Raw genomic sequence first — 14,776 nt, 5'->3', positions numbered from 1 at the left:
CCTGGCTTTATGTGAAAAAGTAATTGCCCCCTAAATCTAATAACTGGTTGTGCCACCCTTGGCTACTGCAATCAAGCATTTGCGATAACTCGCAATGAGTCTTTCACATTGCTGTGGCCCACTTTTCTTTGCAGAATTGTTCTAATTCAGCCACATTGGAGGGTTTTCCAGCATGAAAAGCCTGTGTAAGGTCATGATACAGCCTCCTAATTGGATTTAAGTCCGGGCTTTGACTAGAGGTGGACTTGCTGTTGTGTTTTGGATCATTGTCCTGCTGCATAACCCAAGTGCACTTGAGCTTGAGGTCACGTACTGATGGCCGGACATTCTTCTTTAGGATTTTCTGGTAGAGCTCAGAATTCATGGTTCCATCAATTATGGTAAGTCGTCCAGGTCCTAAAGCTGCAAAACAGCCCCAAAACACCACACTACCACCACCATGTCTGACTGTTAGTATTGATATTCTTGTTATGAAATACTGTATGAATTTTATGCCAGATATAACCTTCCAAAAAGTAACATTTTTGTCTCATCAGTCCATAGAATCTTTGCCTAAAAGTCTTAGGTAGGGATGAGCCGAACACCCCCCTGTTCGGTTCGCACCAGAACCTGCGAACAGACCTAAACTTCGTGTGAACTTTAGAACCCTATTAAAGTCTATGGGACTCGAATGTTCACAATCTAAAGTGCTCATTTTAAAGGGTAATATGCAGGTTACTGTCCTAAAAAGTGTTTGGGGACCCGGGTCCTGCCCCAGGGGACATGGATCAATGCAAAAAAAAGTTTTAAAAACGGCCGTTTTTTCAGGAGCAGTGATTTTAATAATGATTAAAGTGAAACAATAAAAGTGTAATATTACTTTAAATTTCGTAGCTGGGGGGTATCTATAGTATGCCTGTGAAGGGGCGCATGTTTCTGGTGCTTAGAACTGTCCCTGCACAAAGTGTCATTTGTGCAGGAAAAAAAGTCTTTTAAAATCACTTGCGGCTATTGTCGGGTCCCGTAATACAGAGAACACTCAATGAGTGTTCTCTGCATTAGCCGACAATTCATTCATTCATTGATAAAAAAAATAAAAAAATAAAAAAAAAGCGTGGGGGTTCCCCTAAATTCAATTACCAGGCCCTTCAGGTCTGACATGGATATTAAGGGGAACCTCGTGTCAAATTTTTAAAAAAAATTGACGTGGGGGTCCCCCTAAATATCCATAACCAGACCCTTCAGGTCTGATATGGATATTAAGGGGAACCCCGCATCAAATTTAAAAATCCATATCAGACCCTTTATCCGAGCACACAACCTGGCAGGCCGCAGGAAAAGAGGGGGGGACGAGAGAGCGCCCCCCCCCCTCCCTCCTGAACCGTACCAGGCCACATACCCTCAACATTGGGAGGATGCTTTGGGGGTCTGTGACCCCTCAAAGCACCTTGTCCCCATGTTGATGAGGACACTCATTGAGTGTTCTCTGTATTACGGGACCCGACAATAGCCGCAAGTGATTTTAAAAGACTTTTTTTCCTGCACAAATGACACTTCGTGCAGGGACAGTTCTAAGCAGCAAAAACATGTGCCCCTTCACAGGCATACTATAGATACCCCCCAGCTACGAAATTTAAAGGAATATTACACTTTTATTGTTTCACTTTAATCATTATTAAAATCACTGCTCCTGAAAAAACTGCCGTTTTTAAAACTTTTTTTTTTGCATTGATCCATGTCCCCTGGGGCAGGACCCGGGTCCCCAAACACTTTTTAGGACAGTAACCTGCATATTACCCTTTAAAATGAGCACTTTAGATTTCTCCCATAGACTTGTACAGGGTGTTCCGGCTTTTCGAATTTGCTGCGAACAGCCCAAATTGTTCACTGTTCGCTGAACAGGCGAACAGGCAATGTTCGAGTAGAACATGAGTTTGACTCGAACTCGAAGCTCATCCCTAGTCTTAGGGATAATCAAGATGTTTTTTGGTAAACGTGAGATGAGCCTTTGTGTTCTTTTTGGTCAGCAGTGGCTTTGGCCTTGGAACTCTCCCATGGATGCCATTTTTGCCCAGCCTCTTTCTTATTGTTGAATTGTGAACACTGATCCTACCTAAAGCAAGTGAGGCCTGCAGTTCTTTAGATGTTGTTCTGGGTTCTTTTATGACCTCCTGGATGAATCGTCGTCATGCTCTTGGAGTAATTTTTGTAGGCCGGCCACTCCTGGGAAGATTCACCACTGTCCAAGTTATCTCCATTAGTGGATAATGGCTCTCCCCATGGTTCACTGGAGTTCCAAAGCCTTAGATATGGCTTTGAAACCCTTCCTAGACCAATACATGTACATTATTTTGTTTCTAATCTGTTCTTAAATTTTTTCAGATTGTGGCATGATGTGTGGCTTTTTGTGATCTGTTAGTGTGCTTCACTTTGTCAGACAGCTTCTATTTATGTGATTTCTTGATTCAACAGGCCTGGCAGTAATCAGGCCTGGGTCTGGCAAGTGAAATTGGACTCAGCTTTCCAAAAAATTCACAAAAAATTGTGGTTAATCACAGTTCATTCATGATTCAGCATGAGAGGGGGCAATTACTTTTTCACATAGGACCAGGCAGGTTTGAACAGCTTTTTTCCCTTAATAAATGAAATAATAATTTAAAAACTGCATCTTGAATTTACCCTGGTTATCTTTGTGTAATATTAAAATTAGTTTGATGATCTGAATCATTTAAGTGTGAGAAATATGGAAAAAAAAAATAAAAATCAGGAAGGTGGCAAGTACTTTTTCACAGCACTGTATATCTGATTGTGAGAGAGAGGCTTCATAATAACCATGAAAACTAAAATTTTGAACTATAAGACAAATAGGCTGCTGCTTTTCAGGGGGGATTTCCCTTAGTTTAGTGAATGAGGTGAAGCTCTGCTGACTTCCATAGTCCTATCATGTGCAAGTAACGGTACCATTTTTAAACATTTTCTTTGCATGTGATTGGGTGTTGTTGGCAAAGGGAATTTTTATAACATTCACTAAGCTAAGGGAAAAACCCAAATTTTGAGCTATAAGACAAATAGGCTGCTGCTTTGCAGGGGGGATTTCCCTTAGTTTAGTGAATGAGGTGAAGCTCTGCTGACTTCCATAGTCCTATCATGTGCAAGTAATGGTACCATTTTTAAAAATTTTCTTTGCATGTGATTGGGTTTTGTTGGCAAAGGGAATTTTTATAACATTCACTAAGCTAAGGGAAAATTCCCTTGCAAAGTGAACAGCCTATCTGCGTTTAGTAAATCAACTACCTTGTCTCTGGAGTTAACAACAGATATAAACCATTGGTGGGTAATTCCACAAGCCTCTATTAATACAAAACTGTATTATCTATTTTGGGTGGACTAATTTAGAATGTCTCTATAACGGTGGGTCAGCAACCAGAAGATCGCAGACAGGTGACTGGTAGATCGTAGTCTGGGTTTGCTGACCCGCCATTCCAAAGCATCAAACAGAGTGCAATGCAGAGGTATTGCTTGAAAAGTTGGAGCTGTAGTAGAGAGCAAGAGCCACATAAGCCGAAGCCTCCTCTGTAGTGGCGGCTCGAGTAATACCATCTGCACTCAACCTCTTATCCTGGCTAGCAGTCTCCGGGGTGGGGCAAGCAGCAGGAAAGAAGTGATCTTTAGGTCAGTGTGAAGCAAGCGGGTGCAGTGCAGTGTATCTGCAGATTTCCTGAAGGTTTGCTGCGCTTAGAGATAGACTTCTATTATATCCTGCTGTTTTATCACCCCCAACTTTACATGTGAATGAGCCCTAAGGTGCCATTGCTGAATGCAACTAAGGGCTCCTTCAAGTGCTGCTCTGAACAGCGATCCAAGTGTGTGTTGATATGTGGTGAGGAGGTAATATGATGCCTTCTCACCACCTGATTTAAACCCATGATTGCCATGCAATGCACATGTTTATGTTGTTCAGGTAGATCTCCACCACTTTAAGGTTGCCTACCCCTGCACCATAAATGGTCCAGGTACAAAAATGGGATTTTTATATACAGCTTACCTGTAAAATCCTTTTCTTGAGAGTACATCACGGGACACAAGAGCTTCATTACATAGTGGGTTATATAGGCACCTCTGGTGATTGGACACTGGTTGACCCTAATTAAGGAGAATTCCTCCCCTATATAACCCCTCCCATTTGGGAGGCACGTCAGTTTTGTAGCAAAGCAATAAGAAACCACGTAAAACCCAAGAGGGACGGGAGCCCTGTGTCCCGTGATGTACTCTCAAGAAAAGGATTTTACAGGTAAGCTGTATATAAAAATCCCATTTTCTTGATCATACATCACGGGACACAGGAGCTTCATTACATAGTGGGATGTCCCATAGCAATGCTCAGATTGAGGGGAGGGAGACACAGATTATAAACATAGACCGCCAGGGACCTGAGGACCTAAACTGCAGCCTGCAGTACACTGCGCCCAAAGGCGATATCCTCTTGCCCTCTGACATCCACCTGATAGAATCTGGTGAATGTGTGGACTGATGACCAAGTCGCAGCCTTACAGATCTGAGCCAGGGAGGCCTGGTGATGCACTGCCCAAGAAGCACTGACAGCCCTAGTAGAGTGCGCTTTCACCTGAAAAGGAGGAATCTTCCCCTTTAAGCCATAGGCCTGAGAAATAACTTGTCTGATCCACCTTGAGAGAGTCGACTTTGACGCTGCCTGGCTCTTTCTAGGGCCTTCCGGCAGAATAAATAAACAATCAGTTTTCCTTATCTGAGAAGTTGCTTGAAGATAAACACTGATTGCTCTAACCACATCCAAAGTGTGTAAAGACTCTTCCTCTGCAGACTGAGGGTCCGGAAAAAAGGATGGTAGGATTACATCCTGATTCAAATGGAAACCCAAAACCACCTTAGGTAGAAAGGACCTGTTGGGACGCATGACCACCCGGTCCTTATGGATAATTAAATACGGCTCTTTACTGGAAAGAGCTGCCAACTCTGATACTCTTCTAGCCGTAGATATGGCTACTAAGAAGACCAGCTTTTTAGTCAGGAGAGCTAAAGAAGCCAGATGCAAAGGTTCAAATGGTTGCCCCTGTAAGGCCGAGAGAACCAATTTCAGATCCCATGGGCATACCGGAGGTTTAACTGGCGGTCCCCCTGGATAAAAGACCGTACCAGGGAATGTGATGCAAGCGGTTTTTGAAAAAATACCGACAGGGCCGAAATCTGCACTTTAATAGTGCTTATGGCCAAATTAATTTCTAGGCCTGACTGGAGAAAGGCCAAGATTCTGTTAATGACATACTTTCTAGGATGCCACTTCCTGAGTTCACACCAGGAAACATATGTCCTCCAGATTTTATAATAAACAAGCCTGGAGGCCGGCTTTCTGGCATTGACCAGAGTAGAAAGGACTGGCCCCGAAAGGCCACGGTCTCTCAGAATGTGGGTCTCAGCAGCCAGACCGTCAAATTCAGACTGCGTAAAGCAGGATGGTAGATTGGACCCTGTGAGAGCAGATCTGGCCGGAGAGGGAGGGTCCATGGCCTGCCTACTGCCAACTTCATGATTTCTGCATACCATGGTCGCCTGGGCCAAGCCGAGGCCACCAAAAGGACCGACTTCGTCTCCCTCTTGACCCTTCCCAGGAACCGCGACAGCAGCGGGCTCGGGGGGAAGGCATAGATCAGATTGTACTGATCCCAGGGAACCGTCAGAGCATCTGACCCCTGAGCAAGTGCATCTCTTGTCCTTGACACAAACTTGTCCAGTTTCCTGTTGAACCTGGACGCAAACAGATCTACGTCTGGAGTACCCCACTTGTGACATATGTTCTGAAACACATCGGGGTGCAGAGCCCATTCTCCTGGGCACAACTGCTGGCGGCTGAGAAAATCCGCCTGCCAATTCTCCACTCCTGGGATGAAGACTGCAGAAAGACACGGAACATGCTTTTCTGCCCAGACAAGTATGCAATTCACCTCCTTTTGGGCCACCAGACTTCTGGTACCGCCCTGGTGATTGATGTAAGCCACTGCGGTGGCATTGTCGGACTGAACCCGAACCGGGAAACCTCGCAGTCTGTAAGACCACTCTATGAGTGCCATGTAAACTGCCCGAATCTCCAAGATATTTATGGGCAGTAGACTTTCGGTCGCAGACCATTTCCCCTGCGAGCACGTTCCCTCCAATACAGCTCCCCAACCTGTCAGGCTGGCATCTGTTGTGATAATCTTCCATGAGAGAGGAAGAAAAGTTTTGCCCTTCAGCAAATTCCTGGTTTGTAACCACCAGACAAGACTTTTGCGTGTCCCGGGGGATAGACGCATAGGAAGATCCAGGGATTGGGGCTTCCTGTTCCAAGCCGCAAGGATGCATCCTTGCAGAGGCCTTGAGTGGAACTGGGCGAATGGGATGGCCTCGAAGGAGGTGACCATCTTCCCTAATAGTCTCATGCACAACCGAATGGAGGAAGATCTTCTGCCCAGAATCAGGCGCACCAGATCTCCAATGGCCAAGGCCTTTAGCCTTGGAAGAAACACCCTGCCTTGAGCGGTGTCGATAATCATACCTAGGTATTCCAACCTGGTAGTCGGTTGTAGGGACGACTTTTCTAGGTTTATAATCCAACCTAGGCGTTCTAGATGTTCTAGCGTTTTGGTGACGCTGAGACTTAGGAACGCTGCAGTTTTCTCCATGAGAAGCAAGTCGTCTAGATAAGCCATGACGGCTATGCCCTGAACTCTTAAGATTGCTAAGAGAGGGTCCAGAATCTTTGTGAAGACTCTAGGGGCTGTAGCAAGCCCGAACGGCAAGGCCACAAATTGAAAATGGCGCCGCTCTACCGCGAACCTTAGAAATTTTTGGTGTGCGGGAAAAATTGGCACATGGAGATATGCATCCTTGATATCTATTGATGCCAAGAATTCTCTCCCTTGCAGGGAGGAGACCACAGTGCGGATTGACTGCATTCGGAAGGTCTGGATGTGTAAAAACCGGTTTAGGTCTTTCAGATCCAGGATAGGTCTGACACTTCCATTTGGTTTTGGAACGGTGAAGAGATTTGAGTAAAACCCTGAACCCTGATCTTTCGGGCTCACTTCTACTATCACACCCTGGGATAGTAACTGATCTAAGGCCAGAAATAGCGGTTTTTGCTTTACTGGATCCCTGGGGATCCTTGACCTTAGGAAACGAAAAGGTGGAATCTCCTGAAACTCTAGCTTGTAGCCCAGAGATACTGAACAGATCACCCACTTGTCCTGGATCTCTTCCCGCCAGGCGCCTGCAAACTGCAGGAGCCTTCCCCCCACTCTGCCGAGCGGGGGCGCCCCTTCACAAGGAAGTTTTGGGGCTCTGCTTGGCAGGCTTTCGCCCCCAAGTCTTTTTCTGTCCCTGGGCTCGGCCTTGAGCCTTTCTAGCAGTGGAGGACTGAGAAGGCCGTTGCCACTGTTTAGAGCTTGATGCTTCGGGAGAAAGAGCACGCCTAAATGAAGGACGCTTGCTCTTTTTGACTGGAAGGAGAGTAGATTTACCTCCTGAAATATTTTGGACGAATTTATCTAATTCTTCCCCAAACAAATGCTCCCCTTTAAACGGGAACCCAGTCAAATGTTTTTTGCATGACAGCTCAGCAGCCCAATTCTTTAGCCATAGGGCCCTTCGCATGTGAACCAACATGAGAGACAAACGTGATGCTTGTTGGACGGAATCCAAAATCGCATCAATTATGAAACACAGGATGTGAGGCAATTCTGCATAATTTTCTATTTCCTCACTGGGAAGGAGCCCAAGCACCTGTTTAACTTGTTCCTTGAGGAACTGACACAACCCCAAGGCTGCGACTGTAGGTTGCACCACAGTGCCAGCCATGGAAAAGGAGGCTTTTAATAAGGTTTCCAGCTTTTTATCAGTTGGATCCTTGAATACCTGCGCATTATCCAAAGGACAAGTTAGGTTCTTATTCACACAAGAAACAGCCGCATCGACCGATGGGACCCCCCACTTCTTGGTGAAACTTTCCTCCACAGGATAATGCATGGAAAACCTCTTGGGAGGAGTAAACAGTTTATCGGGATGTCCCCAATCCTCATACATCAATTTATCCATTAAAGGATGAATTGGGAAGGAATAAGCAGTCTGTGTGGGCTTTCCTGACTCCCAGGGAAGAAACAGAGGATGTAGCGACTTCAGCAGCAGGCATTCTGAATGTGGTACGCACCAATTCAGTATAATACTGCACCTGCTTTCTGAGTGCCTGGGAGGAGGGGACTATCTCCTCTTCCTCTGACTCATCCGACTGCTCATGATCCCTATCCAAAGATAGGGATCCCTCCTCATTTTCAGAAGAACCATCCGAGAGAGGGATTTCAGCAGAGGGAGGGGATCTACCCCTTTTCCTGCTATCTTTTCGGGAAGCAGAAATAAAATTCATGATTCTCCCTTCAAAACCCTCCAATGTAGCCCTAAGGGAGTCCTCAGTGACATAAACCGGGGCTGCGACATTAGGAGAGGCTGCAAAACCCGACAGGGGCACTGACTCGTCTTGAGAGGCTGGCTCCAGTCTTGCAGGGGGGGATGGTAATTTACAGGCACTTTTGGAACCCCTGGACCTAGGCGGTGACTTGCCAGTGCTCTTATTACCTCCCCCTGAGACCCTCTTACGAGGAGACATAGTACTAGGCTACAAAGCAGAGGTACTAGTACAAGTGCGATCACTGTTGCGCTTAAAGTCTCACAATAAATAAATATATGCTTAAACTGCACAACCTGATGCTGAGTAGGTGTCTTAAGGTTTGCCTGGATCCAATCCCCACGGATGCTTACTGCCCACAGCTCCTGTGTCTCCAATTACAGTCCCCTGACGCTCTGGGCTTTTAAAAACTGCCGCCTGGCGCCCGCGCGCGTGCATGAGGACCGCGGAATCCGGGGGGGGGGGGGGGGAGAACCCAAAATGGAGCAGCGTGGGACCCCTGAACTGCGTGGGACCCCTGTTTACCTTCTTTGTGGCAGGGACTGCAATGGAGACGTGAGTTAGCTGGAGAAACAGACTTTCACTTGAGCGTGTGTATTGAAAGGCATGTAAGTATGCATCAGGCTGCTCTTACTCCCTCTAGTTGTGGAAACCAGGTAAGACATACAACTACTCACAATGAAGAAATCCATTCATATATTAAATATACAGGATGACTTCCCTTACCTGTCCCCGCCGCAGGAATTGCTGAACCAGACAAATTCCAGCCTTCACCCATCACGGCGGGTATTGTTAGCCAACCTTCAGGTATATCTGGGGCTCTTACTCGGAAGAACCTCCCACCTGGGCCATATAGAAAGCTCTGCCAGAAACTTTCGTGCGCTCTGTATAAACAGTACACCAAGTCTGGTTTTCCCAGAGCCCAGTCTTCCAATGGAGAGGACTTACAGGCAAAACCTCGCTTCTTCGGCAGACGAGGCCCGGGTACTATACCATCTTGGGAGTCAAATATCGGCCCGAGGTATGGATCCGGTTTGTTGTAGCCCTTCGGCCCTTGCAGGGACCTGCATAGAGCTAAAGTTTTACGTGACCATCACCTAGACACTGGCGAAAAAACTGAGGTGCCTCCCAAATGGAAGGGGTTATATAGGGGAGGAATTCTCCTTAATTAGGGTCAACCAGTGTCCAATCACCAGAGGTGCCTATATAACCCACTATGTAATGAAGCTCCTGTGTCCCGTGATGTATGATCAAGAAAGTAGGTTTTCGTCCAGCAAATTGGACATAGTCAGCTCTAGCATAGGCAAAGTAAATATGAGAGTGAATAGGACCTCAACCATCCACCAGTCCACTCAAGTCCATTCAGGTGGAATAATCCCTTAAATATGTAATAGACTCAGCAACATATTTATTTTTTATTTTGAATTAACACTGTATAACATAATATTTGCAGAGGTTGACTTACCCAGCAGTTACCAACTGCCATATCCATGTCTCTGGAAAATAGATCCGTGGCTTCTCCTTTTCTACTGTGCTACTGGGATGCTCACCTTCTTTCCTTTCCATTACTGATTCAAAATCTAAAGCTTAAAACATACGGTAGGGATATAAGATAAAATGTGAACCTATCAAAATTTGATTCGCTGTTGAATTTGCACAAACTGCATTGAAGTCTATGAGGAATGGAGAGGGAGGGGTGCTGGGGGGGCAAATCAGTCCTATTTGTAAGGTTAATAGGTAAGCTATTGCAAATTGCTGTTGACATATAGGCACGCCTTTCCTCCTCTTCATTAAGCTTTAGCTTATAGATCTTGCTAGTACTTGATATTGTGGCTTGGTAACTAGAACAAATAATGGATATGTTGTATAGCCCTTTTACTTAAACCCAGACATTATTGCTGGGTTTGGGCATAGATAAACAATAGATTATGGTAGTAACTATACTTTGAATAGTACTTCACCAATATTTGATAAAATAAAACCAATTATGTACATCAAAACTTTTATATTTATATTTATTTTTATTTTACATATACGGTGCAAGGAAAAATACTATTGTTTACTTACCTTTTTAGTTTATCTAATTTGGATATGGGCTTTGACTTAAGGAACAGGCGCTCTTGTTTAAATTCTTATTAGCTATACACTGTGTAAGTATGACAACTTGCTGTTTGGGCATATGTTGCGGACAGTTAATTTACATATTTTCTGAATTAACACATGCTGTACAAACATTTGTTATTATAGCCCTGAAGAAGCCCTTAGTGGCAAAACATGTTGGGAATATATTCAGTGAGGGGAAAAAGTATTTGATCCCCTGCTGATTTTTTTACATTTGTACACTGACAAAGAAATGATCAGTCTATAATTTTAATGGTAGGTTTATTTCAATAGCGAGAGACAGAACAACAAGAATACACAGAAAACGCATAAAAAAAAAGCTATAAATTGATTTGCCTTTTAATGAATGAAAAAAGTATTTGATCCCCTATCAATCAGAAAAATTCCTGGCTCCCAGGTGTCCTCTATACAGGTAATGAGCTGAGATTAGGAGCACTCTCTTAAAGGGAGTGCTCATAATCTCAGCCTGTTACCTGTATAAAAGACACCTGTCCACAGAAGCAATCAGATTCCAATCTCTCCACCATGGCCAAGACCAAAGAGCTGTCCAAGCATGTCAGGGACAAGAATGTAGACCTACACAAGGCTGGAATGGGCTACAAGACTATAGCCAAGCAGCTTGCTGAGAGGGTGACAAATGGAAGAAACACAAAATAACTGTCAATGTCCCTCGGTCTGGGGCTCCTTGCAAGTTCTCACCTTGTGGAGTTTCAATGATCATGAGAACGGTGAGGAATCAGCCCAGAACTACGCGGGAAAATCTTGTCAATGATCTCAAGGCAACTAGAACCATAGTCACCAAAACAACAATTGGTAATTCACAACGCCGTGAAGGACTGAAATCCTGCAGTGACCGCAAGGTCCCCCTGCTCAAGAAAGCACATGTACAGGCCAGTCTGAAGTTTGCTAATGAACATCTGAATGATTCAGAGGAAAGCTGGGTGAAAGTATTGTAGTCAGATGAGACCAAAACCAAGCTCTTTGGCATCAACTCAACTCGCCTTGTTTGGAGGAGGAGGAATGCTGCCTATGACCACCAGAACACCATCCCCACCGTCAAACAAGGAGGTGGAAACAATAGAACACCATCCCCACCATCAAACATGGAGGTGGAAACGATATTCATTTTCTTTTTTTAACTACACAGACATTATAAACAACATAAATATAAGCACATAGCAGAAGGACCAGATAGATATATTTATTGATTGGATACTTTTTGTTATTGTGTCTATTTAAATTGTCATTGTGTCTACTTAATTTTTATTTTTTATATTGAGTTTTTTCATAGCTCTTGACTATTTTATTTACAGTTCTCTATTCAGATAGATGTAACTATTTATCTTCAATATTTTATTTTCATTTTTTTTTTTAGAAGGACTGATGATCATAAAGGCACTTGGTATGTACATACAGAAATGCAAAAAAACAAAAAAAATATGATTTTCACAACAGCTTACCTGTAAAATCCTTTTCTTCGAGTACATCACGGGACACAGAGCTGCCATAGTAATAACTATGTGGGTTATAGGCCACCTTCAGGTGATGGACACTGGCACACCCAAGAGAGGAAGTCCCCTCCATTATATAACCCTCCCATACCCGGAGTACCTCAGTTTTTTTTAGCAAAGCAATTAAGTATCCCAAGAACAGAACTGTGTCTGTGATGTACTCAAAGAAAAGGATTTTACAGGTAAGCTGTTATAAAAATCCTATTTTCTTTTTTCGTACATCACGGAACACAAAGCTGCCATAGTAATAACTATGTAGGATTTCCAAAGCAATGCCATTTGAGGGGAGGGAGACACCAAAAAAGCAGGGCGCCATCAGACGTGAGGACCTATACTGCAGCCTGCAGCACACTGCGCCCAAAGGCGATATCCTCACGCCTTTTTACATCCAGCTGATAGAATCTAGTGAATGTAAGGACTGAAGACCAAGTTGTGGCCTTGCAGATCTGAGGCATGGAGGCTTGGTGATGCACCGCCCATGAAGCACTAACTGCTCTGGTAGAATGCGCTCTAACTTGAAAAGTTGGAACTCCTTTAGAATATGGGTTTCAATAGCCAAACCGTTAAATTTAGAGTTTGTAAGGAAGGGTGGAATACTGGTCCCTGTGAGAGCAGGTCTGGACGTGGCGGAAGGGTCCATGGGCCCCCTACTGTGATCTCTGCATACCAGGATCTTCTGGGACATGCCGGGGTTACAAGAACCACCAGCTTCCCTTCCTCCCTGATTCTACGAAGAAGCCATTGTAGCAGCTGAACTGGGGGAAGGTGTTACTAACTAGAGATGGCCTTGTGGTTCGCCCGGCGATCGGTTCGCGGCGAACTTTGCTCGTTCGAGATTCGCGAAACCAGCGGACTTCTGGCACTGTTCGCGGCGGACATATTCATTTACATTGTGAAGAACTTTGACCCATGACACATCCATCATGGGGTACAGGACAGCCAATTGAGACATTTCAGCACATGGACATACCCCGTACCTTTTAAATAGACCTGAACTGCCAGCCATTTTACATTCTGTCTTTTGTCAGTGTATGGAAAGGACGCTGTGTGGAGCAGGGACAGTCAGTCTGTAATCACTAGCTATTACTATTAGGTCCACAAAAGTCCTTTTAAGGACTGGTACAGGTGTACAGTATATAGGGTTGTAATACACGTATAATATTTTTTCTTTAAAATATAGAAAGCATATTATAGTGCACTGCAGTGCTGACTGATTCTGCAGCTGTCGTTTCTCAGTGTAGAGACAGTTTGGTGTTTGGAGTAGGGACAGTCTGTAATTCACTAGCTACTAGCAAGCTACTATTAGGTCCACAAACGTCCTTTTAAGGACTGGTATAGGTGTACAGTATATAGGGTTGTAATACATTTATAATATACTTTCTTTCAAATACAGAAAGCATATTATAGTGCACTGCAGTGCTGACCAATTCTGCAGCTGTCTTTTCTCAGTGTAGGGATAGAGTTTGCTGTTTGGAGCAGGGACAGTCTGTAATTCACTAGCTAGCTACTATTAGGTCCACAAACGTCCTTTTAAGGACTGGTATAGGTGTACTATTTGGTGTGCAGTATATAGGGGTGTAATACACGCACTATACTATGCTTTCTATATTAGAAAGTATTTTATATATTTCCACTGTGCAGCATTGTGACTGCTGAGCGGTTATGCAGCAATACCACAAAGAGTGACAAACGCAATTAGAAAAAAGTATTATAACTGGTGTGATAGACCAGTGGCCCCCCAAAGCAACAGATTGAAGCGGGGTGTTATATACCTTCTTCCACATATACTGCACTTCTCTAGAGACTTTTGTCACAGGGTCATTTAAAAAATGACAGGCAGAGGAAGAGGCAGGCCCTTCCGCAGGGGTGGTAGGGGCAGGAGCAACAGGCTTGAGCCAAAGTGGGAAATTGAAGAAGGTGCGTTCGACTACGTCAAAGGATGCACCAGACTTGGTTGAGTGGCTCACTCAGCCTTACTCTTCTGCACCCTCCTCATCCTCTCGATCTGCACCCTCTTCACTCTCTGCTGTGTGCACCCCCAAAGACACTACCACCAACACCACCACCACCACCACATACCCTCCACTTGAGTCACAGGAATTATTTTCCGATCCATCACAAGATATTTCCGATGTGCAGCCACTCTTGGCATTGGATCAGGAAGAGGAGGTAGCAACAACCACTCAGCCAGATCAGCCCAAGGAGGTAGGTGCTGCCTACTCCGAGATCTCTAATTATAGCAGTGGGGAAGGTGACGTTGATGATGACATGTCTAGGGATGTCACGTGGGTGCCCACAAGAGAGGAAGAGGAGGGGAGTTCAGAGGGAGATATGGACCAGCAGATAGGGAGGAGAAGCAGGAAGAACTTAGATTGCACAGGACGGACAAACCAGACTTCTAATGGAACGAGGCATCAACCATGTACGGTCACATCTGGCGCTCCCAGGACACCGGCACATGGCTCCGCAGTGTGGGCTTTTTTAACGTGTCCGCTGCTGACAATAGTGTTGCCATCTGCAATCTTTGCAGTCAACGCATTAGTCGCGGTAAGCCCAACACTCACCTAGGGACAACCATCTTAAGAAGGCACATGGGCAGCCATCACCGAGCCCAGTGGGAGCAACGGAACCCACAAAGCCACACTCCAGGCTCTCACCGTCCAGCCTCTTCTACTTCTCCTTCTCCTCAGAATTG

General features: G+C 44.9%; 1 protein-coding gene across 1 annotated transcript in view; it reads right to left on the bottom strand.

Moving 5' to 3' along the window:
- LOC143930931 (alpha-2-macroglobulin-like protein 1) overlaps window positions 1-14,776 on the bottom strand; it is a 281,168-nt gene that overhangs the window by 149,819 nt on the left and 116,573 nt on the right. The window contains exon 18 of the mRNA XM_077455621.1: window positions 9,915-10,035. Coding sequence (XP_077311747.1) covers window positions 9,915-10,035 — 121 coding nt within the window. The remainder of the gene's footprint in view (window positions 1-9,914; window positions 10,036-14,776) is intronic.

Source organism: Lithobates pipiens, unplaced genomic scaffold (genome assembly GCF_037356315.1).
Source record: "Lithobates pipiens isolate NorthernLeopardFrog02 unplaced genomic scaffold, aLitPip1_a1.2 Scaffold_25, whole genome shotgun sequence".
Classification (NCBI taxonomy): Eukaryota; Metazoa; Chordata; class Amphibia; order Anura; family Ranidae; genus Lithobates; species Lithobates pipiens.
Note: the sequence above shows the minus strand (reverse complement) of the source record. Positions and strands in the feature narration are given on the sequence as shown.